Genomic DNA, 23,849 nt, shown 5'->3' on the forward strand with positions numbered 1-23,849 from the left:
GACAAAGGCAGAAACCTCAATAATTTATTAAGGCACCTGAAAGGCAGATGGCTAAATTCTACATGTAAAGAAGGTCAGGCTAAATGTCAAAGAACTCTTATGGCTTCAGGCAAGTAAGCTGGGTTGTCTGCCATATCACACACTAGGCACAGTGCTGGTGCCTAAACAGGCGGGCCTAAAGCAGGCTTCATCTCTGGTTCACCAAAGAATACAGAAAGTTCTCATGTTGACTGTTTGGTCAGCACTGGGACTAATGAGACTGATGACCCAAGTTCACCCAATGCATATGAGGAAAAACTTACTATCGCTGATATCTAGTTTTGGAACTGTGTCTGTGAATGGTTAAGACAGGCACATGAAGGACACAAACCTCAACACTGAGGCAAAATTTAATCCCTTTGTTACAAACAATAACAGCTTCTAAGAAATAAAACCGCAATGAAATATTTATCCCAATCTTAACGTATCACCTGGTTAAGACACTTGTAGACAACAAGAGTTTCTGAGAAGATCTCAAAAGAATAAAAACTGGAATAATGATAATGTCTCTTATAAGCAAACCCCAACTGACAAACTCAGCCTTAAAGAATACAGTACTCCAGAGAATGATAAGCACAAACGAAACTCCAAACTGTCCTGTTACAGACATGCAAACTAAAGAAATCTGGTGAAGCAACACGAGAGATGCTACTTAGGGGAGCGTGAGAGCTAGAATATCCCTGTTTCCAAAAGAATTTGTCACCCAGGGACTGAACTTCAGCAGCAGTATCCTGCAAGCATAAGAAAAAACAGTATTTATCTTGTGTTTGTGCTGAAATGAACCATTCTCAAGAGCAGCAACAAAGAATCTCCTCTTCAGACAGAAGATTTATCAGTCTTACAGACAATGATTATAACAGTACATTTTGAGCAATGAGAGTATTTTCAGTTCACATCATTCAACATTCAGCTATCTAGATTTGATCCAACAAAAATAAGACATTAGGGAGAATTCTAAGTTTTGCATTATGTATTTTATCTTAACTCAAAAAAATGTCCAAGTAGAACTGTAGTAAAGGAGAGAGGTGAAAAATTAGACGTTTCCGACAACGTAAATATGCCATGGAAGTAGCCCAAATACTAATAGGTAACAAGCCTATGCACCTAAACCTTCTGTTTCTTTTATACTGAAAGCTACAGAAGAAGTATCAGCAAAGAAAGTAAAAATCTCCAAATGAAGATGAAAAGTCAACATATAAACAATAAAAAATGCTTTAGTAACTTCTGACTTTTGTAAATCATTGTTGCTGCCCAATATAGTTTTAAGAAAAAACTGTAAGAAACACCACGTTTTATTATTATCAAATGTAACAGTGGAGACCAGCACTCTAAGGCTCAAGTCAAAGCAGTAAAATGCCTTTAGCACCTTCCAGTAGCTTAAAGCTTACAACTACATACTTTGGATTTTATCTGTTTTCTCCCCTAAGATGACAACACTCATTGCCCAGTTCTCCTCTTGTCATAAAATAACACTGATTTTAAAAAGGGTTATTACAATCTACAATATCAAAAACCTTCAGGAATTGGATTACCATATAGATTAGCAAAACCTATAGAGAAGGATAATGCTATAATTTAGCATTTTCTTAAAATCTGTAAGTTTGTCAGCCACTCTAAAATCAAGCAATTTTATATTTAACAGAAATTGTAACTTCAGTCACCTGTTCTCTTTCTCATCAATGTCAGAGGTACTGGCCAGTCGTCTTGGTATTGTAGGTGCAACATATGCAAGTCGAGCTCCTTTTCCATCTTTCTCCTGAAACACACGTTTTTTATTAAGTGCTACTGATTATACTGCTGCTGGCTGGAAAATCATCATGACAACTTCAGCTGTATTTATTGTGACTTGATGATGCTAGTGATTTTTAAGCTTTAATTAAATGTCATAAGGCCTACATCAGGAAAAGGAAACTATTCACATTTTCATTCTAGTGAGGCAAATGACTCTATTTCTTTTCTTTCCTGCTTTGCTGCAGTACAGTTCCAACACTGTTTTCTGAAAGCAGCTGTTTCAGTATTTTCATATAGTATAGCATTATTCTTAATCTTGAAAACATTTAAACATTTGTACCTGAAACAGAACCACAAGTTCTATGCTAGTCAGTTACTGCCCCAAATTAGTCCTTCACTTATTTCAGTATTCATTTTTAACTACAAAACCATATTTTTGTAAATAAAAATGACCGGGGAATACAAAACCACTCCTTTTTTGTAAGGTTCTTTTAACATCACTCTCCATGTGATCCTGAAACTATCAAACCTCTGATGTCCCTTAACTGTAAAAACTACTACTAGCATTGCAAGTCCCGAAAAGGGAAAAGCCCCAGACCAATGCACCAGGTCACAACACAGGTACCTACTACTCTTTTAAAGAAAATACACAGAAACTGCATGACTTTTTGGAATGTTGGTAAAGCACAGATGCGTAGTACAGTCTTAATTCTACAGTACATCACAAACATCTATGCTAAATAATGTAGATAATTTCCTCAAAATGTTTTTTCACACCAAAAATTATTACCTTTTCTTTGTTGTCCAATGAAGAGGAAAGTCTAGGACTTGAAGCAGAACGCATAACACCTGCAGAGTCCTTTTCTTTCTGAGCTTCTTTGGAAGCAGTAATCTCTGCAAGGGCACCATAACTACCAGTTTTTCTAAGACCTAGCCTCCATGAAGCAGGAGATTCATCTTTCCTCTCTTCTTCTTTGGGAGAAACCTTGGTTGTAGATGTTGGAAACTACAAAACACATGTAAATGAATTTATATTACTAATTTTCATTACCTGCGGTAATTCATGCTCCGTGCGGAGATTTGAGAATACAACTCTTTTTAATAATCACAGATGTGTTGAATTGGTAGGGGAGTTTTAATGAGACATAACCTACACACTCTCCTCTTTAAATTAGTTAATGAGGTAAGAAATGTAAGACTGGTCAAGGTATACTACTCCTCTACAAGTTAGCTTAGAAAAACCCACACTTTGTAATAACACACTGTGATCAGGAGATGCAAACTTAGAAACATGCAAATCCAGTATCAACATTTTGATTAAATATGTTATTTTGCAACCTGTACACAAACCTGTGCACACCAGAACCTCACCATCGATTTTTCACCCTTATTGGGCACAAGAACAATGCCAGTTTTGCGCAAGCCCTGCCTCCATGATGCAGGATCTACTGACTCCGCGACAGGCATGATAGGAGGAATGAAATCATACTAAAGCCATTTAAGACAAGACAAAGATGAAGATGGAAAGAATGGAAAACAGAAACAAAAGGTTGTTTTAAAACTACATAGTTTGTTCCTATGTTTATGTTATGTTACACCACAAAATACCAAAAAGCAGTAAGAGACTTAAAACCTTAGTAACAGATTCTTATTAAAAACACAGCATGTTTAGCTACTTCAGAGACAGAATTATAGTCTGAATCAAGAGGACAGCAAAGCCTGTTGACCTAACAAGGTTCATGACCTAAATCCTCATATGGTTGAGAATACTGGAAGATTCACACTATTATACCTTTTATCTTCTTACTATATTTCATTCATATCCCCTAATCACATCCCATGCTAGCTTAGATACCAAACCCCATACCTTCACTCCCAAACTCACCGTACTTCAGTACCCTCAGACAGAAAGCAGCATTACTGAATGCCATACAGACTGAAGAAAACCCAGATTCAAGCTTAGTACACTGCATCTGCACCACTTGTGAGCAACATAGGGTTTGGCCAGCTGTGGTGTAAAAGCAGAAGAGTTAAGTGCAGTAGCACAGACGGTGCAAACCTGAAAAGGCAGGTGCAAGAGTATGTACAACATCTCACATGCACTGCTGTTTTACCTTAAGTAGTAAAACCAGTTTAAAGCCTTTCTGCTCATTGATAGGAGCTGCAACTGCTTTTCTAGATCCCATGCACTTGCTATGTTACAAGACGATTAGTCTTGATACAAATGTGCATTTATTTTGTAGCTACAGAAGACCCTCAACTTTTCACATATAGTAATAGAAAGATAACTCGTTTACTTTTAACCTGTACCTTTTAAGACAAAAAGATAAGCCATTAATTCCTGCATAATAAAATTAGAACAAACAAAATGCCAGTATATTAATGATTTATAAAAGGTTACCATCCAGCTGACAATCAAACTTACTATAAAGCCGGTGTGGCCATCTCCCCCACCCCCCTAATACATTGCCATTTAATCTCATATCAAAAAATTGTGTATATTTGATCATTCAACTCCGGAATATCAACCCACACTCCAGCTAGCAACAACTTGCTAACATCCTATTGCTGAAGATCATATAACTAAGAATGTTTTTGCATAATATGAGATGAATTGATTAGAAGGGACAAGCTCGTAAACTCCCGACCTCAAGGTGAAGTTTAGGCAATTACAAGAAAAATTCTGTGTTTGAAGTGAGGTAGAATCTACAGCATTCAAAGATAATTAAGTGCAGTAGGAAAAGTGGGTGGAGAGCACATCAGTTTAACGGCCCAATTGCCACAAATGCTTGTACTACTGAAGTGATTTCAAAAGATAAACTGTATGAAGTAGGCCTATTTCCTTGCAGTAAAATTCACATTATATATTTGAATTCTTTCCAACAAGCCACAGTTAGCAAACCAGCAAATTACTCACAATGTCTTCCCTCCCTCATGCATTTGCTACAGTTTGTATGGAGAACTTGTACCTCTTGAGCTCTGCACAGCTCCTGAGCAATGAAAACACAGCTCTCATTACAGAGAACCATAATTCCTTACTAGCCAGCAGACAATGTTTAGATGAACATCACAAGATCACCCTGGAATCTAGCTGTCTGCCCAGTCACAAAGTTCAGTGAAGGGAAACAGGAGTCATTCCTGACAGTGAGCCATGCTCACAGTTCCCTTTTTGCTCTCATGTTTTTTTGACATAAATCTTGTGCATGTCAGTCACAATGACTTTTGTAAAGCATCTCTTGGGATCAGGAAGGTTGGCCCAGCTCTATTGTACAGCATCACATAATATGATGCAGTTGGGCAATATATTCCCTGCATCTGTGACATGAAAGCATACTTTGTAAGATGAATCATCATGAGGTTCCATTGTGAATATGAAAGTAAAACTCCAATAAGCTCCCAGGAGCTAAATACAATGCATAGTATTCACCCAGCAGTACATCTTCTCTACTCTCTAAATATCACAGCTACTAGTTCTCTTCAACATGCTTTTCAACAGCATCAGTAGAGGGTCAGACCTTGGTTATGATGTGAACAGAAAAGCGACAATGACTGAGAAATGAAGCCTTACTAACTTGCTATCCAGTTTGCTTTGATATTCTGAAAGTTTGACTCGTATACCACCTTCCGACTATGCATTTTTATCTACTCTTTTTTTCATATCCTTCACAAGCAAAACTAAAAAGCTTCCTGTACACAATATGCCTTTGCTAGATGTGGTTTTGAGCTGTGCATTGAATAAAAAACACGTGTCCCAGTCCTCTAGACCATCCATGAGGTCTTAACAATACTGAAAACAGGGTTGGGACCTACAGCACTTTCTACTTCTTTCTGCTATCTTTTTCAACTTTTGCACCTAAGTACTAGCTGAGTGCTTTTAAGAGCTCCTGAAAGCACTTCAGTCATACTTAACTTCCTTAAGTGCATTACAAACACAGGCACAGAGAGACACTAGAACTGCAGTTTCTAAAAATTTCGGAGGAGTCTGCCATAGAATGAAGTTTAGCTTCAAAAAAGCAAGGACTCCACTCACTGCGCAACAGATTTTTGCTTTTTGGAAAGATGCTCAGCTGTTTCGTAGTTCTGTACATTACATCCCTGTTCAGAATCAAAACCATTCAAAACTTTAAAAAGTTGAACACAGTTTCTGCAGAAAAAGACAAAATATTTTAGGGATCCATGCATATTTTCATCTATTCACTGGATAACCCTATCCACTTTTTATACAAGGACCAAAAAGTGTCTGCTTGCACACAGAAACAGAAATCTAAAATAATGAGAAAGGTATTTTGGTTTACCTTCTTAACAGGTGATGTAGGTGCCCCCTGGACACCAGCTACAGAAGGCGCTGTCACAGCTACTGATGCTGATTGTGTACTTGTGGTATTTGCATTGTTGGTTACAGCTGCCAAGGTTTTGGTCTTATCTGCAAAATATTTACAAGATTTTAGTTTTCATTTTTCATTCACAATTTCTTCACTTCTACAAGACAGATTCTAATTTCTTTTGAACAAATCTGACAGTCAACTTTCCAAGCAGCATTTTACTATCTATTCCTTGGGGTTTTCCCCCTCATTCCCAATCTGTACCTTAGGTCCCTCTTTTTTCCATAATGGTCATGTATATAACATTTTGATTTTGTCATTCAAAAAGTGTTAAACACTCAGAGATGCAGATGCAGAAGTAAAGAACCATTCAGGTTGAAACTGACCTCAGGACATAATCTAATTCAACCTCCTACTCAAAGAACAGTTAATATTGTGTACAGACCAGGTTGCTCAGGGCTTGATGAGTCAGGTCCTGAAAACATCTAGAGACAGAGAGTCCACAGCGTTCCCAAACCATCTGTATTTGAGTATATGGCTCATGACCATACAATTTTAACAGTAGGAGGTATGCTGACATGTAACAGTTAATGTGAACTGCAGAGGATGTTGACCCAAAGTGAAATATTTTACTGATGCAGTGAACAAATACAAAAAAAAATCAGCTTACACGTCTAACTGCACTTAATGGAAATTTCTCTTTAAGCACAAGTGAAAATAAGTGGTGGCAAACTCCTAGGTCACGGTGATAAAAATGTTCAACAGGGCAATGTGGACTGATAATATGATTTAGATGATGTACAGGGAGATCTGCCAGAAATCTGCAAATGAGTAATACAGCTTTAAAATATACAGGAAAATTTATCAGGAGTGGAAGGAGAAAACTGTTTGTTTGGGTTTTTTTTACAACCGTATTCTGAAATTATTTCTGACAATTTCAGAACAGGACTGCAAGAATATAGTTGTGTGCATGACTGAGCTAAAACCAACTTCCAAAGCACCACTAAATTACTTTAAGCAAAGTAGGTTAACAAACCTGAACTGCTGAAATTTGTTTACCTCCTTTAGGAGACATATAGCTTCATATTTTGCTTCTTGGTCTTACAGACAGAAATGCATTTATTCTTAAACTGTATTCAGAATCAATGAATCAGAATGTTTATTTTAGGAAAAAAATTTTAATATCCCCATAGATTAGAAATCAGAGTTTCCAGCACTGCAGAATATTGAACTCTACTAAACTATTTTACTACCAGAATGCTTCTTAAAATCTTACAATTTTTCACTAGAAAACTGCCTTAAGCTGAATAATGGGAAAAAAGGGAAAGTACAAACTTGGAATTTAGAGATGCAGCTCTACAGGGAAAAGCTTGAAGTCTAGCTTGCCAAATAAAGTATGATAAAGCCTTGTTGATATTAAAAACCCCAAAGTTTACATAAATTAATTCTTGTGTCACAGTCATATTTTCCTGGCACGAACTATCTACTGGTAACGAAGAGAACACAGTTACCAGAATCATAGAGTTCAGGAGACATTACAGTTAGCTCAGTGACTGAGAAATTACTACATGTTATATATTTAATGTGGTTATGAAAGCTCAGTCTCTGTAAATAAGGGATGCAAGTATACTAAGGTGAAAGACTAATTACAAAGCTTGATAGATTTTTTTTTTTCAGCTTGAAATGCTGGTTTATTTAAAAATACAAAAATAATTAGGCCATTAACAGAGTTTGGTTTCACAATTTATTTTTATTTCTGCCTACATTAAATATTTATGATACATTGGTTAGCTCTAAAATCCCTCCTTAGTCTTAACTTTTCAGATAAAAAAATTTGTAAGAATGTTCAAAAATAACGACAGACGGCTCAGGGTTACTTATTTAAAGAAGTATAAAATATTAACAAGGTATTTCTAATGACATTTATGCCTTTGTATTGCATTGCTGCACTGTAATTCTAAAATTCTTTATCAGGATTCAACATACATCTTGAAACACAAATCACCTGATATTTGTTTTGTGATTTGGAGGAAGGTTCAATGCTGTTCTTAAATCACTACTTGAAGATTCTGACAACTGTTCAAGAAAAAACCCATATCAATTCCACTGAAGATAGAAGTACATAATATGTGTTTCTTTGCATACAATTCCAAACTTTTCAAAGAGAATTCCTCTTGTAATACAGTATATAAAGTAACAATTAACGCTAAAATATCACATTTAGAAGTTCATTTCAGTGCACTCTGAAAATAGATGCACCATTACTTTATGAATACCTGAGCCAAGACTGTCAGATTAATTGGTAATTACTTCAGGAAGGCAAGAAAAAATGAGAATGTTTGCACTTCTGCTTTTCCAATCTCTAGACCAAGTTCCACGAGCAAACACTGCTATGAAGCCTTCATTTCTGATTTGATCTTCAGATTAATGTTTTCTGGTGTGCTACTTAAGGCTTATATTATTCCAACTATTTAATTCAAAGTGTCAACTGTAGCCAACCAAATAAGTAGACTAATAGCTTTAACCCAAGTAGCCATCAGTAAAGACATCTGTACCAGTACAAACATCTGTTTAACATCTCTGTTATAACTTGACTTCAGATATAATATAAACTTTCTTTAAAATAACTGGAAACATAGTGAAGTGCAGAAGAATAAGTGAAACTTAAGATATTTGACTTTGGATCATGTGATGTTAAACAAGTAAACTTACAGAGTAAAAACTTAATGAAAGACAATACTCCGAATAAATACCTGTCTCTGCTTCGGATTCTGAGTCATCATCCTCTTCCTCTTCACTAGAACAACTGGATTCATCTTTCTTCCCCTCTTCCTCTTCATCTGCTTTTTCTTGCTCCAAAGACTCTATACTAGATGCATTCTTTTCTTGCTCCATAATCAGTGTCTCTTTACTGAGTTTGAAAAGAAAAATACTTACTAAGTCCTGGAAACATTACTAAAACCTGTCAAGCAGGATTTTGTGACAGCTTCTAAAGGTGTCTTTTTTATTAAGAGATTACATTTTTTTTCCTGTTTACTTACTTTTTGAATGTTTTCTGTGTCTGGTTATTATCCATGTTGGCTGTGGACTCAATTAGGGGAGATTTCTTTTCCCGTTTTTCACTATGAAGCTTCAAAACATACAGAATGATGTAGTTAAATTGATAGAATGGTATCAGTGTGACAAAATTACAAACGGAGAGCAATCTTCTCTAACTACTACAAACACAAGAGTATGTATAAGCTTTCAAAGTGTTAAAAGTTCAAAACTCTAATATCTCAGAAACTGCTATTTAAAGTAAGATTCTCATTGCTGATGCTTCAGATGAAAAAATGCCCACTGGACAAGGCAAGCAGAAAAGCACCTTCTTGCTTTCAAGGCTTTTCACCGTAATTGACCGAGTAAGGGCATAAAAGAACTTCTGAGGTTACTGTGGCATTACCTGAATTGAAGTTCCAATTCAAACCTTTATTTTTAACCTATATACCGCTCTGAACTGTATACCACAATCATGTATAATAAAGTAAAATATATATATGTCTTCATATGAAAAAGGCCTACCAGATTCTGCTTCTTTTGTAATTCTTCTAAATATCCTAGAATATCTTCATCTGCCACATCAAATGCTGTCTGCCCCTGGAGGGGGGGAAGAAGTAAAACACCATCACTGTACAGAAGAATTTAAATGAAATGGATTTTGATGCCTTATCACATGATGATTCAGGTAAGGAGCACATTCAGAGAAAGAAAGTATAAGCCAAGCTCTATCACAAACTGTTAGTCTGCCAGTAGTTGAAAACAATTTTGCAATTTTACTTTTTTGGGGTAACTGAAAGAGAAATATCAATACCTGATGAGCAAATATGTTTCTTAAGAGATAAAACAAGACTTCAGAAAAATATTGCTGTCCTTTGAAAGAAAAAAAAACCAAAACAAAACTATCACTGAAAAGGGATCAAAAGAATATGATTCTCACAATATTAGTTTCAAACAACCATTCCAATGGCAGTTGTATGGATGGATCCTGAGCAGTTCATTATCCTGTCCGTTACAGGCTACTATATACAGCTTGATTTTTTAAAGTTTCAATTATCTAAGCAAGCTAAACTAATCTTGAATAGTCACGTTTTCATGTTTTTACAGTAAAACAGTATTTTACATTCCATTTTAGAAAAGATCTGCTACAACCATTTCTTCTTGCCTCCCTCTTTACTCTATGACTTACATGGAACATGTTCTTGAATAAACAGACCATCATGCTATTCACTAACAGAGTAATGCTGTCAGCTGGAATTTCTTCAGCTTGCCATATCTGACATCTATATAGTCATCACAATTCTAGACTAGACCAGATACCCACAGGACACGAGATTCTATCTTTAAGGTCTGAACTGGTAAAGATTTCAAAACTCCCCTTTCTTCATCTCTACCTGAAGATGAAAGGGCTGAAGCTCATACAGTTCCACAAAGAAAGCCCAACTTGCCTTGATACTGCAATAAAGCATTTTGTATTTGAAGTTTTCATTCAAATACAAGAGGGCTGGAATCTAGGCAAAGTCCTAGATTCACCTACACAGTATCAACGCAGCTGCATCAACACACTAGGTGGACATACTAAAATGTTGGGAGTATCAGGACAAGATCAGCCAAGTAAGTACTTCTATACAATAACTAGCACTAAAGACAGAGCTGTCATTTAAAAGTGGTCACAGCCACTTATAAAAATAAAGGTGTTCATATTTGTCTCTGCTTATTTGAGTTTCTTGAATGTTAACTAAATACAAATGTATTCCTAATACACTGTGAAGGCTATCAAACAGTTAGAAAGGATGGACCTTCAAACCACTAATTTTCACATCCATGTAAAACCTCTGATCATACAGCAGAAGCACGTGCACCTTTCAACAAGGATTACCCAAAACAGCTTGAGTTCCTCTGACATGTGAACTATTCCATCTAGTGTAACACAGCACTAGCCTGGAAACTAAGCAACAAAATTATGTCAACTTCATATGTGCATTATGACTACAGTTTTTAATCCAGATTTCTAGTTTTAGGTAGCTATTAAGTGAATTTATTTCCAAAAAAAATACGAGTTAGACCTACCTTGACCACAAAAAAATCACTTTGCAAAAAACTGTTGCAGTTGGAAGGTTATATCTAAATGCAATCCATAAAAGTGCTTTAACCATAAAGGCTAAGTTCTCTAAGCTGCTAAGCACCTGCATCTAAAACCAAATACAGGAATTTTTAATCTTGGTATCTCCAAAACCAAAAATCTTTATCAGCTTACTTAAGAACACAACAGCCAAAATGTTCCTAGCTTGCACAGACAAGCCCATATACCAAATACAATCACTTGTATCTCTCTATACCTCCTTTATTCTTATTCTTGCATCAGCTGAGTTGAACATACGTTCATGACAGTGCTCTCTGGAATACCACCCTCCACATTTTTACAACCCCAGTAAAATAGTCTACCAGGTAACTTGATAAACTGGCTTTAACTGCATCAGCTTTTGACTGCCTGATACAAAATACAGTTGTAACAGCTGATATAAATAACAGTTCTATAAGGATTATACAGAAACAGTTGAAGCCATTTGAAATTCAATTCCAGATTTCACTGTTTTTATTACACAAAACCTCAATTTCTAAGGAAAAAAAAAGTCAACAAAGACAAAATGTTACACAGCAGTTTCTGCCCTTACCTAAATACTTGCCAATTTGTGATCTGCATATGCATATTTCCCTAATTTAGTTTTTAAAAGTTTATGAAACAACTCAATGAAGAATCCATCTTAAAAGTTGGCCAGGTAATTTACACATGCAGAACTGACAGAAACTGGAAGAAGGAATCTATCTGTAGAACATACTGCAAAGAGAATAAAGAGAGCTTCAGCATTTACACAGCTGAATGAAAAGGTTTGGATCCTTGTGATGCCTATGTGAATCATGAGTATATTTGTATCTGCTGGGAGCAAGATGTTGCAAAGCCAGCAAGCTACGCAGGCCTTTGAGTAAGAGCTGAGGAAATACAGCTTAGGAAGCACTTAAGTTATGCCTAGGGAGTCCAGAGAGGCCTACAAATTTCTCCCAGTGCACCCAACCTGTATAGCGGTTAGCATACAGTATGCTAACACAAGCTGATTTTCAAAGTCACTGATTTTGTACCTCTGAAAGGTCAACAAACTCATTCTGTTTTGAATTTTCGTGTCAAATAATTCATGGATTATTTAATATAGAACTAAGCATAAAGTGGGCCTAGAAATTAATTTAGATGATCAGAGAATTTAGTTTTGAACACAAACATGCTGTTTTGACAAAACATGCATTACATAAAGCTCCACATACAGTAAACAGCAGTTTATCATCACTTTTCTTACCCTGGCTTCTAAAGTCACTTTAGAGACCAGAACTTTGTATCTTGACAAGGATTACATAAAAATCCTACCACTTTGTTGACAGCCTCCATATCACAAAGGTTTTCCACTAAAATGCGACATGCTTCTTCTTTACCCCAGTGAGCAGCAGCATGAAGTGGTGTCCAGCCATCATAATCTTTAATATTTACATCGTAGCGAGCCTGTATTAAAAGCCTAAAGAAATTAGAAGAATTAGATGTTGACACTGCTCACAGAGATCAACGAACTGTCATAAAAGCAAAAAGTTATTCTATAATAACATCCTTCTCCTTTTTATCATACATATTTTAGTTGGGCTATTGACAACTGATTAATTTTATTTCCTTACAGAAGCATTTCCCTTTTCATTGTTCAGTAGGTATATGCATTTTTAAGGAAAATTCAAGAAAAGTAGCCTTTTCCATTTTCCTCTTTATTCACTTCCTCTTCATTTGAAGTCCACAGTTAGCTATTTTTCTCCATGTGCAGTAATAGGGAGAACCCCTATTAAGGAAAGGAAAGCTGTAAAATGTCAAAAACTGTTGGATACAATGTTCTTACACAGTAAATTATTAAAACCTCCTCCTGTTCTAAAATTAGTTGCTTGAAACTTGCACCTCCTCCTGTCAGTAAGGTGTGATGTTGTAACAACCTAGCGGTCATGTGCTTCAATTGCTCTCTGAGAGGGAGCAGAGCTCCTCAGTTAGAGAATCTGCTTTTCAGCCTGCATTTGGCACACTTAAATTCACCATGGTTGAAATGTGAGTGTCCAAGTGACAACGGACACATACCCTGACAGTTCTGTGTAAAGGGCTATCACCTCTCTGAAACACTGACCGTAATTATAAAAAAATCCCGTAACTGTGAAGGACTCTTCTCAAAAATTTCTCTCCATTTCTCAAGAGCCAACATACTTATAGTAATATCTTCCAGTGAGTCAACTTTCACACATACTCAGCTGCAAAGTCTTGCATCCTACACAGAGCACACGTTTTTGATAATGCGAACCCATCAAGAAAATTGCCTGCACATACATTTTTCACCTCCTAGCAAAAGTACATGGACTGCACTACAAAGACAGCTAAAAAAATTCCCTTATAGACACAAGCTATCCTAAATCAAAAATCATTATTTTCCAGCAGAATAATTTCTTTTCAGCATGTTGAAGCATCAGGGTTTTTGAAGCAGATTTCCCATTCAGTAAATTGTATGTAACAGTTATAATGGTTAAAAAAGCACTGTCATTCAACTTCTGTGCTGACAAAACATTATAAGGTTCCGCAGACCTTAAAGGTGGTAATACACAGTCAAGGTGTGTCCCCATTTTCATTCATGTTACAATACCTATCTGTTCCTAGGACTGCTAAAGCAGTCAAATACATTTACAATCACAGTAAAGCAATGTGTTATTAAGTATGTTTTATTTCAATAAAAGCAGAACTTTGATGAAAACCCAATTAAACCTCTGCTGCAATATAGCCTTGTATTGTATTAATGAAAAGGTACCTATGAATTATGGGGACTCCAAAAGCCTGAAACTTTTCAGGAAAGATTTCAAGTGTTATGACTCAAATAACAGTATCAAAAAGCCCCAAAATTAAATTCTCTGTTCTTTAGGTGTAAAAACCTTTAGTCTGGATTACAAACTGCTTTATGTATGCAAATAAATAAGGTGTTTTGAAAACATGCATCGATCGGAACCCTAACCGTCATTATGAAAAGGTATTAAGCTTGTTTACACGGTTGGCTTTAGAAACTGGGCAATTTTTTGGTCAGCTTTCTCCTTTCAAATAAGTATTCAGGCTGAATATGTACACTGTGCTTATATTTTGAATTATTTGAGGTAGAAAGCTAACAGTAACATGATTTGATTTATGAGCGCTTGAAAACATAAAACCAAGCTTTGAGGAAAAGACAGTTCTAGAGGTTGCTATTTTCCAGCAAGTACTAAAAGTCAGAGGCGTTCAACTGTATCAATTCCAAGCAGCATTACATCAACAAGACAATCAAATTTGAAAAATTCCCATTTAAACCATACTTACTTTAAGACTTCTGTATAGCCCTTCGCAGCAGCTACATGAAGTGCTGTACCACCAGATTTTGCATGCCTGACATCACTTATATGGCCGCTGTTGAGCCACTGCCTTGCATCTCGTAGCATTACTCGTTCTTCTTCTTTTCGAGCTGCCTCTATATCAACCCCTAATTCAGATAGAGGGGGAAAAGAGAAGACACAAAATATTTTACTTCCAATACTTCAATTCAATTATGAAACAAATCTTGTACCATCTTTATGTGATACAACAACAGCTGAACAATACGAATAATGTTCACAATTAGATATTAGTATCTTTTGAAGATGAATTCCAAGAGGCTATGAAACATCCGTTACTGCATGACTCTTTGCACGCATAATGGAGTTTTTCCCAAAAGAGAAGGGGAGAATGGGGAGGGGGGAAGGAGAAGAAAGCTAGCAGAACCGGCTCTTCAGTTTTAAGAATTTCTACCATCACAGTAACAATCAGTACAGTGACCAATTAAAAAAGGAGAAAAAATATATTTTAACCTTCTAAGCACCAAAATACAAGTCTAGTTTGATGTGTCTGTGGAAGGTAGAAAACAGCTACAGTTTTTTATATGGGAAGAGGAACAGCCTATATTCTCATCAATGATGATAAGAAAGATGGAGCTATATTTTTGGTAATTTCTACAGAATGTCTTGTTTGTCTTCTATCACTGTGACACATAAACCTTGCACTCAAATAACCAAGCCTTTGGAAATCTCCCTTCGTACCTCGAGTAAAAAACCCAAACCACCAAAAACTTTTTATAGTACGTCTCACAAAAAATTATCACACAGTGATGAAAAGGGAGGAATGCAATATAACATTTACAAGTATGCACATCAGGTTAAACAGACCAAACAAAACCCAAGACCTTGAACAGGCAAAGCAAAGTCTGTATGTGCAAGCATGTTTTAATTACTAACACACAGACTGACCTAAACAACATAGCAGAGAGAGGTCTTGAAGAGAACTATGCATGAGCATTGCTCTACCTATGCTGCCTGAATGGTGACAATTCTGTGAGGAAAAGCAACTTAGGAATTGTGACCATCAAGAGCTCAAACTGTACCTGGCTTGACCTCTAACAAAATCAGTGCACCAACCTTCAGCAAAATTATTTTATGTCTATGATTTGTCTAATCTTAGACCCTGGTATGCAGAGACTTGGGAAAAATGTACTGTTCTTCTGTACTCTGAATTTTTAATTTCTCATGGAGCAAAGCATTAACTTGGATGTAATAAAAGCAAGCGATATCCAGAAACAGGTATTGATGGACTAGATAAAAACACAAACCTTGACAGTAGCCCTTATATAGCCTCTACAACAAACGATTTTTAAAATACTTAAGAGAGAGACACTCCTTGACTCAGATCTAATTGTACCTTCTTTCAGTATTCCCTGCTAAAGCTTCATCTGCCCCCAGCCATTTTTCTCCAAAAAACTTCTTTCTATCACATAACTCATAACTGCCCAACTAATCAAGTACAACAATCTACGGCAGACCACAAGCAAGACTATGCAAAGCTAGAACATCTATTTTCAAAACTATTCTACGTAATTATTTTGAATTAATTTTCAAAGTCTTTATAATGAACAGCAATTTCAGGTTCTAATGTCTTCAAACAGCTAACGGATGAAGTGGCCTTCATAAAAGAAATTATTAATACCATAAAATGAAAACATAGATAATATAGAGATGATAATATGTAGTGCAGTGCATCATTCTACTAAGTAAAATGTGGCAAAAGAGATTACAATAAACAGATTCATCAAGCTTTTATTAATCCACTGGCAACTCGAAAGCCAGAGCAATGAAGTGGCAAACTGAAAGTAATTACATTGCCACTGCTGAAATATACTTAAGGCAGCGGATAGCAGACTGATAATACATCTATTATGCTAGTATGAATTAGTATTTCACAGATGCTGTAATTCCCCAATTATAGGGCAAGAAAAACCTTGAAAATTACATGCCTGAACCAAAATTTCCTGAAATGCAGGAAGAAGGAATGTAATTATTATATGCTTTTGGAAACATAACATGCAATTTGTTAGGCTTGTGGTAGCATACAACAGTGCTATAACAGAGTTCACTTCTTGATTATTCTTCTTCCACCAGTTCATACCATAAAAGATATTCCCTATCTACAAATATGTAAAAAAACCCCAAGCAACCCAAAACAAACAAACAAAAGCAAACAAAGCAAGACCAGTTGGAGAAACAATTCTGTTCTCTAAGTAAATCTGGTAAAACTTTATGCTAAGGACAGATGAAAAGATAAAACTTTACTATCATAAAATAACCGAGGCAGGTTATATTTTAAGCGTTCTAAACAGCTGACTGAGTTCCTAGACTCATCCACTTAAATGACTAAAGCAAGCATTTCAATCCTGGCAACTTAATAGAATTAAATTTCAGCAGAAACTGATGAAAACCCATAATACAGAGGCAAGATGCAGGAAGATTCAAAAGACTGCTGAAGCACTAGGCAGAGAAAAAAGCCAAAAGCTACTCGTTTTGAAGGAAGCTGCGGTAAAAATTGAATACATGGAAGTTTCTAAAATGGGCTCTCTCAAGACAAACCATGACTGAATAAGTTTTACGTATCTAACAATCTTTATAACTCTAACAGATATGAAGAATAGAAACCATGAACTTTGAAACAATGTATCAATAACCACATATTCTCATTTCACTGGGAGGCTCCTATATATGGATGTGTGAACTACTGCAAGTTAACTTCCTTGGGCCTTCTGCATCTGCATTTCAGAATGACACAGCAGTGCAGATCAGCAGACCCTGGGAAAATAATTCTCTAGAGTACAGTCATTTACATGTCAGTGTTGCCTGCAAAACACCACCACGCAAATAGTTTATATATCATCTGCTAGTCACATTTATGGCCATCCCTTTTTTGCAAGCCCAAGGTCTTACTGCGAATTGTTATCAAGAAGAAGTAACCTTCTCCACCTGAAGAATCCAATGTAAACTCCTCTATCAGTGTAAAACTTCTTGTGTATGGCTCAGGAAGCACTTCTGTATAAAGGAAAAACAAAGGAAAAACACTTCCCAAAGCCTGATCTTGAACTTCTAATGGTTAAAATCTAAGCATACTTTCCAGGTATGCCTGCAGAAGCAGCTAATTATGCCAAAATAGCAATGCTTTTGCAGGGAAAGAACTAATACTGAATACAGACTTCTATCAGTATCACAGTCGACTGCACTTCTGAAGCCCAAATGAGATGCAATGGCTGCAGAGGAGTAATGGCTGCATCAATACATTATTTTTCAAGGCAGAAAATTTCTGATCATATTTCAACAGAAGAAAGTACGTGAATCTTGCCAATCTAAATAAAAAATCCAATGCTAATAACTGGCAGAAAAACGGGAATTAAACTGTGTGTCGCAGAAGAAAAGCTGCTCTCTGAGATAAGCTAAATACATTTCCCATTATTAACCACAGAAAACGGAATGTAAACAGCCTTTATTCTACCTTGTACGGTCCTTTCTCCTTGCTTTTGTTTTCCAGACTCTATTAAGGTATCAGGGAAAAAGCAAACGCTCGTCATACGTTTCCAACACTTTGTTCATACGGCCCATAGATGGCAACGCGCTGCCTCCCAGCTCTGCTCCAGCCGCAACATTACTCGCTCACGCCACCAGGACACTTAACCTCTCTGGCACTATAACAACTTCTTAATTCATTAATAATTTATGGCTAAATGCTTTCATTTTTTCGGATCAACAAGTGTTATTCAACAGTTCCAAACAGGTTTGGAAGCAGTTGTGCTGTTCGGTGAGCATTTAATGAAATTCAGCATAAATTCAAATGCTGAATCATTGTTTCAGGACTCTTCAGCCATATAAAGGCATGTTTTATAGATACTGCCTGGAAGATCGACCCACTTTTTACTTCATGTAGCGAACGTTTATATACAAATGTAATAGTTCACATTTTATCCACATAAACAAAGCTGAGTTAAGCAATACATCTGAGAAAGTCTTGCTACATTTACCTATAATTAAGAATGAGAAACGCTTGCTTCTCCTTTGAAAAGGAGAACTGATCTCCCTGATAGTTACTGAATAGCTACCAGACTGTATCATGAACTCCTGATTCACCTCATGTCACCTCTCCCCACTAACTCACCTCCTGAGAATGTTTCCTATAATTCAAAATAACTGCTTAAGCAGTTAAAAATAATTTTAAGAGGACATCTGATGATAAACAGCTAAAAATTTGCCTGAAACCATTACAGTTAACCCTACTCAAGACCTGAGGAGAGGCAACATTAAAAACCGGCCAGGGCTAGCTGGGACTAAAGCCCCATCTCTCTCAAGTCTCCTGATTTTCACCCGTGCAAATGAAAATTTTACACTACTGGCAAAAGACATCTTCCACAGCTACGACATATTGAAACACTGCTGAGTAGAAACAAAAAGGATCATATTGAGAAACTCTAAATAAAAATATTTTCAACAAAGATAAAGAATTATGTGGATTGCGGTGGCATATATATACATGGGATTGGCACATGATAAAGACACCAGCCATACCGAGAAACAACAGAACCGGTCCTAAGAGAAGTTTTTTTGTTTAACACACAAAATAGTTAAAACACGTGGTATGCAAAGAGAAGAGCTGTTCAGCACTACTTTGGAATAATTTCCATAGAACACCTAGTTTTGCTATTTGTGAAGTGTTCATAACTGTGCCAAAATATCTTTATACCTTATGTGAGCATGAATGTAATTTACTAAGCTAGCTTTTAAGCTTAAAAAACATAATTAAGCCAATACCTGTCCTTTGAAGATCAGGGTAGAAAAATGCTTATCTTACTATTGGGAGTGCTATCACTTACAGGATACCTAGTCCATTAGTTCAAGATTACTGCACAGTCCATTTTTTAAACAGGGTCCTGCAACATGTTCAACATATTGGACATGTGGCCCACACAAGGACACATGAAAAGATGCCTTAACCAAAGATCACAATTCAGAAGAGTTGCATATGAAGATCAGACTAACTGAAGAAAGACAGACATAGGATAATAATACTATAAAAGCTCCCTCATGTCTAATACGGCTTACAACAGAACTTGTAAACCAAGAAGATTAATTTGGATCAACCAAGAAGATTAATTTGGATCACTGACCCCCTCCTCTCTAGACAGGTCAGTTTTTGGAGTCTGAATGCTAAAATAGGATGAGCAAACACTGCAGAGCCTTCTTTTTATTAAGCCTGTAATGTCACATAGATCTGAACTGTACTGTATTCTAAATTTACCTCTGTGAATTTCGTGTTTCCAGAGGCTCCCAGTTTTTGTCCTGTAGTAAGACATATACTTAAAATATAATTCAATACCTGTAAAACTTGGGCATAAATACAAACTCATGATCTGGAGAAGACTGAATAGCTGCACAACTGGCAGGCTCCATTTGAACTTTCCCTATAAAGATAGAAAGTCTGCAAAAGCAGCAAAAAGGCTGAGCTAACATAGTGATTCTCCTCAGATTTCTACCAAATGTCATCACTTAAACATATCTGGAATCACAATGAAATGGACTGATCTTTCCAGGCCATTTTTTTGCCACCAAATGACTCTGACTGCTGACACCAGTATATAGGAAGCCACATTCACAGCATTAACTAAGCAACACAAAAATTAAACTATAATGAATGCATGGATAAATACACATGACAAACTTGCAAAGCAAGCATATTACAGAAAATGTATGCTTAATTTTCACACTGCATATTTTACCTATACAGAGTAAGATATTTTGGCACCCAGGTTTGTTTATTCAAAATCAATAGGCTGATATTCCACTACTGGCAACACTGAGACAAGGCTGATAATTCCACAGATCCCACAATTAACCTGCATTATCAAAACTGCAGAATTGCTTTATTTCATATGACGACCAATGTTAAAGCTAGAGGGGTAATTACATTGAGCCACATGTACAGTCAAAGATGAAACTGTCAACAGGCAACAGTGTTAATTCCACATTAAGATAAACAATTAAATTCCAATTTTAGAGATATAACTTCTGTAGCTACAACATATACACAATTAGGCACTTTTCAAGTCACTGTAATGGCTAGATAATTCTGTATATAATATTAACTTTATATGCAAGTTAAGGATGCTATCAAAAGCACACGATTAAAACCTTACTGCTGAGACAACTGTCTCATGATTTACTAAGGTATACACTAAAGTTCACATCCACATTCACACTCTTTCTATACCATTCCCATCCATAGTCATTAAGTATTTCCTATGATTTCATCCCCTTAATTCTTACAACCTCAGACACAAATTCTGAAGGATGCTGTATGCCTTCTTCCCTGCTTCTGTGAAATTGAAACTACTAAGTAAGTGGTCTAACAGCAAAATGAGCTAGGTAGAATACATACATATAAATATGTATGTGTGTGTGCAAATATATATACATACGTATATAAAAGTAAAATTATATACATATATATAACCATAGGCATTAGTGTCCTGTTAAGACCAGGAAGGCAGAAATGCTGTCAGGGATGTTCAGTGTGGTCACAGTCTGTAAGACAGCATCCAGTTCCTGTTCTGCACAGAGGGAGGTCAAACCACTCTGAAGCACAGCCCTAGCAAGTTTCTTCTCACCTGACATGATGCCTCGTTCAACCAATTGGGTTATCTGAGAAAATAATAATATATAAAATAATAATATAATCTGGTCATCTGAGAAAGACCAATTTTCTGGAAATCCTTTAGTTAGTCAGCAAGCCAACTGACAAAAAAATGTAAAAGAAGAATGCTTGGAAAACAGTTTTCCATAGCAAGTGAAACACAGTATTTTAAAACAACCTGAATTACCCCTTTAGAAACTAATAGGTGCAGTGTGGGTATATCTACATTCTTCTCAGACTTGTAAAGACTGTACCACAGTTTATTGTAAGCTTTAAATATGAAATATGTAAACCACACTGAAATTTTCAGTGAATTGTAACATTTAGCTTAGGTCGCCAATGCTAACTTTACAAACGTGCTGTTCAAAACAAACTTGTAAAAGAATAAATATTAGTTTGCAATGCTGAATCTGCATTGTAAAAATGTACATAAAACAGCCATATTAACAATTTTTTTTTTAAAGCATAACATATAAATAAGAGATTTTGAAAGGGTTCCTTTCCTAAATAATGTCAATTTTAGGAAGAACTACTGCAGTCAATTATGACAGCACATCAGTAAAGTCAAACATTTCAAAAACAGCCTTCAAGAATTTAAGCTGAGGCACATTCTAGAAACAACTCTTCAGCAAAGATTGACAGTAATGTTAGAAAATAGAGCAACAACTGTATTCTTTCCAAACTAATTAAAATAGACAAATGGTAGTACAGACAAAAAAATAGTCAGAGCTATCTAATCTGAAATTCTTCGGGTGTTAACTATAAGAACTGTTAATCAAAATTCCATTAACACTACCAAATAAGTGAATCAAAGCCTTTGTCAAATCTACAGTCTATTTCTTTATATCATTAGGTATCTCATATTTCCCTATCATGTCATCTGTTTTCTTTTTACCCTTTACTTTAGGTATTAAATGGGTTTACCATACAAATGAGATCAGGGCAAAGCCTGAAGCAATTATTAGTTTACTTTTAAATTGTGTAAATCTGTCTTAGAGATACAAATTCAATGCTACAAAAAGTAAGTTTTTCAAGTAGGAAGAAGCCTTTTAAAAGGTAGGCAGGGGTCTAGAAGTAATGGAGATGCATTCCCCTAGCACTCCAACTGAAAAGGCTCCACGTCTTCCATCTGATTGTCACTTTCCTTCAATTTATAATGTAACTCCTACCACATCACCCCAGTTCTTGTACTGGGAGTTTTTCAATGACAGTGTATTTCTATTGGATTCAAGATGGTCAGTCAGCAACAACTGAATATTCTTTCCTCTGTGGAATGGAAAAAAAACAGAAAGTTTCAAAGACTTTTCACTGGAAAACCCATGAAGATTGGAACATGGAAAACAGCAGTGTAAGGAGAGGAAAAAAAGCAGGCAAAAATGAATTAAAATGTTTTTCCAAAGCCCGGTTTCTCTTGTAAAGACATCTATGCCAGTGATAGCAATTTTATAGCAGCATAAATATAGGTGCATAAATATAGGGTATTCATTTTCAACAATACTGCCAGAACTTGTTATCTATCCATCATCTGTACCATGAATGCTCACCTACATAGTGTTCTCAGAAGAGTACACAAAACCAGAAGGAACTTAAAAGATTCATGATACATTCTCAGGCCTAAAACAAATGCAATCTAGGAGTCCTTATCCCAGTGAGTAGCTTCAGACATTTGGTATTGTAGAAGGGCATTCAAAAGGTCAGACCTAGACACAATGGGTCATTTATGTGGTGCACTACAGTTGTTTACTCTTGTTTTAGTTATTATTAGGCTAGAATACCTAGAAAATGGGTTGAGCACTGTACCGTGTATTGAAAATTCTCTTTAGAAAACAGAGTCACTTGAAATTTTTTAATTTAGCATTAAGTTTTCAAAAATATATTTAGTGTTGAATACACAAAACTATCTTTTCATATTCCAAATTACCTTGTCTATTTACTTCATTCTGAAGCAGCTCTTCCATTGCCTCTTCTTCAGCAATATCTAATGGAGTGTCTCCTTCACTATTTACAGCTCCTACATGTGCTCCTTGACTAATTAAATACCTGCCAATAGAAAAAAGAAAAACAAACCGTAAGCAATATAGTAAAGCTGATGCAAAAAAAAACACAACCAAAACCAAAACAAAACAGCAGCCATGGGTATGGGTATATACACACATACATACCATTAATATAAACAACTATATTAGGTATACATAAAAACCATCATGACTGCCTGAATATCTGTATGTCTTTTCATCATAATTCCCATTAAAACAAAGAGCTCCCTGTTTGCTCTTCAGTTTGCCACAAAGACTCCTGACATATTTAAATAAATATTTGCAAGAACTGAAAGAAGAAAATGGTTAGATGAAGAACAAAAGCAACCACAAGGTGAACATGGTTTGAATCACCCATTTCCATAAGCTCCTCCTATTAAACCACTCTTCCTAGAAATTCCAAATTCAGTGGCATATTATGCTTCTATACTTTGCCAGAATGATGACACTTGGTCTCTGAGGCAGCTTCATAAAGGTTTTTCCAACCTACTTGATTCTATGACTCTGTGAAAACCAGAATGTCCCCTGCTCCTAAGTGTTCATAAGGTCAGCTTTTGGTGGGGAAGAGAA

General features: G+C 36.0%; 1 protein-coding gene across 9 annotated transcripts in view; it reads right to left on the minus strand.

Annotated features, from left to right (window-relative positions):
• The window catches only part of PPP1R12A (protein phosphatase 1 regulatory subunit 12A), a 117,518-nt gene that overhangs the window by 31,183 nt on the left and 62,486 nt on the right, over nt 1–23,849 (minus strand). For 6 of the 9 annotated variants that reach the window (XM_062613825.1, XM_062613827.1, XM_062613831.1 and 3 more), the window contains 10 exons: nt 23,165–23,283; nt 14,539–14,698; nt 12,547–12,691; nt 9,654–9,728; nt 9,134–9,222; nt 8,846–9,003; nt 6,066–6,193; nt 3,142–3,258; nt 2,561–2,776; nt 1,701–1,795 (listed from right to left, as the gene is read on the minus strand). In XM_062613825.1, the coding sequence (XP_062469809.1) occupies nt 1,701–1,795; nt 2,561–2,776; nt 3,142–3,258; nt 6,066–6,193; nt 8,846–9,003; nt 9,134–9,222; nt 9,654–9,728; nt 12,547–12,691; nt 14,539–14,698; nt 23,165–23,283 (1,302 nt within the window). The remainder of the gene's footprint in view (nt 1–1,700; nt 1,796–2,560; nt 2,777–3,141; nt 3,259–6,065; nt 6,194–8,845; nt 9,004–9,133; nt 9,223–9,653; nt 9,729–12,546; nt 12,692–14,538; nt 14,699–23,164; nt 23,284–23,849) is intronic. The other 3 variants (XM_062613829.1, XM_062613832.1, XM_062613826.1) reach the window with 1 other exon arrangement.

Source organism: Pezoporus occidentalis, unplaced genomic scaffold, assembly GCF_034315485.1.
Source record: "Pezoporus occidentalis ecotype Australia unplaced genomic scaffold, CSIRO_AGI_Poc_V1 ctg17, whole genome shotgun sequence".
NCBI lineage: Eukaryota > Metazoa > Chordata > Aves > Psittaciformes > Psittacidae > Pezoporus > Pezoporus occidentalis.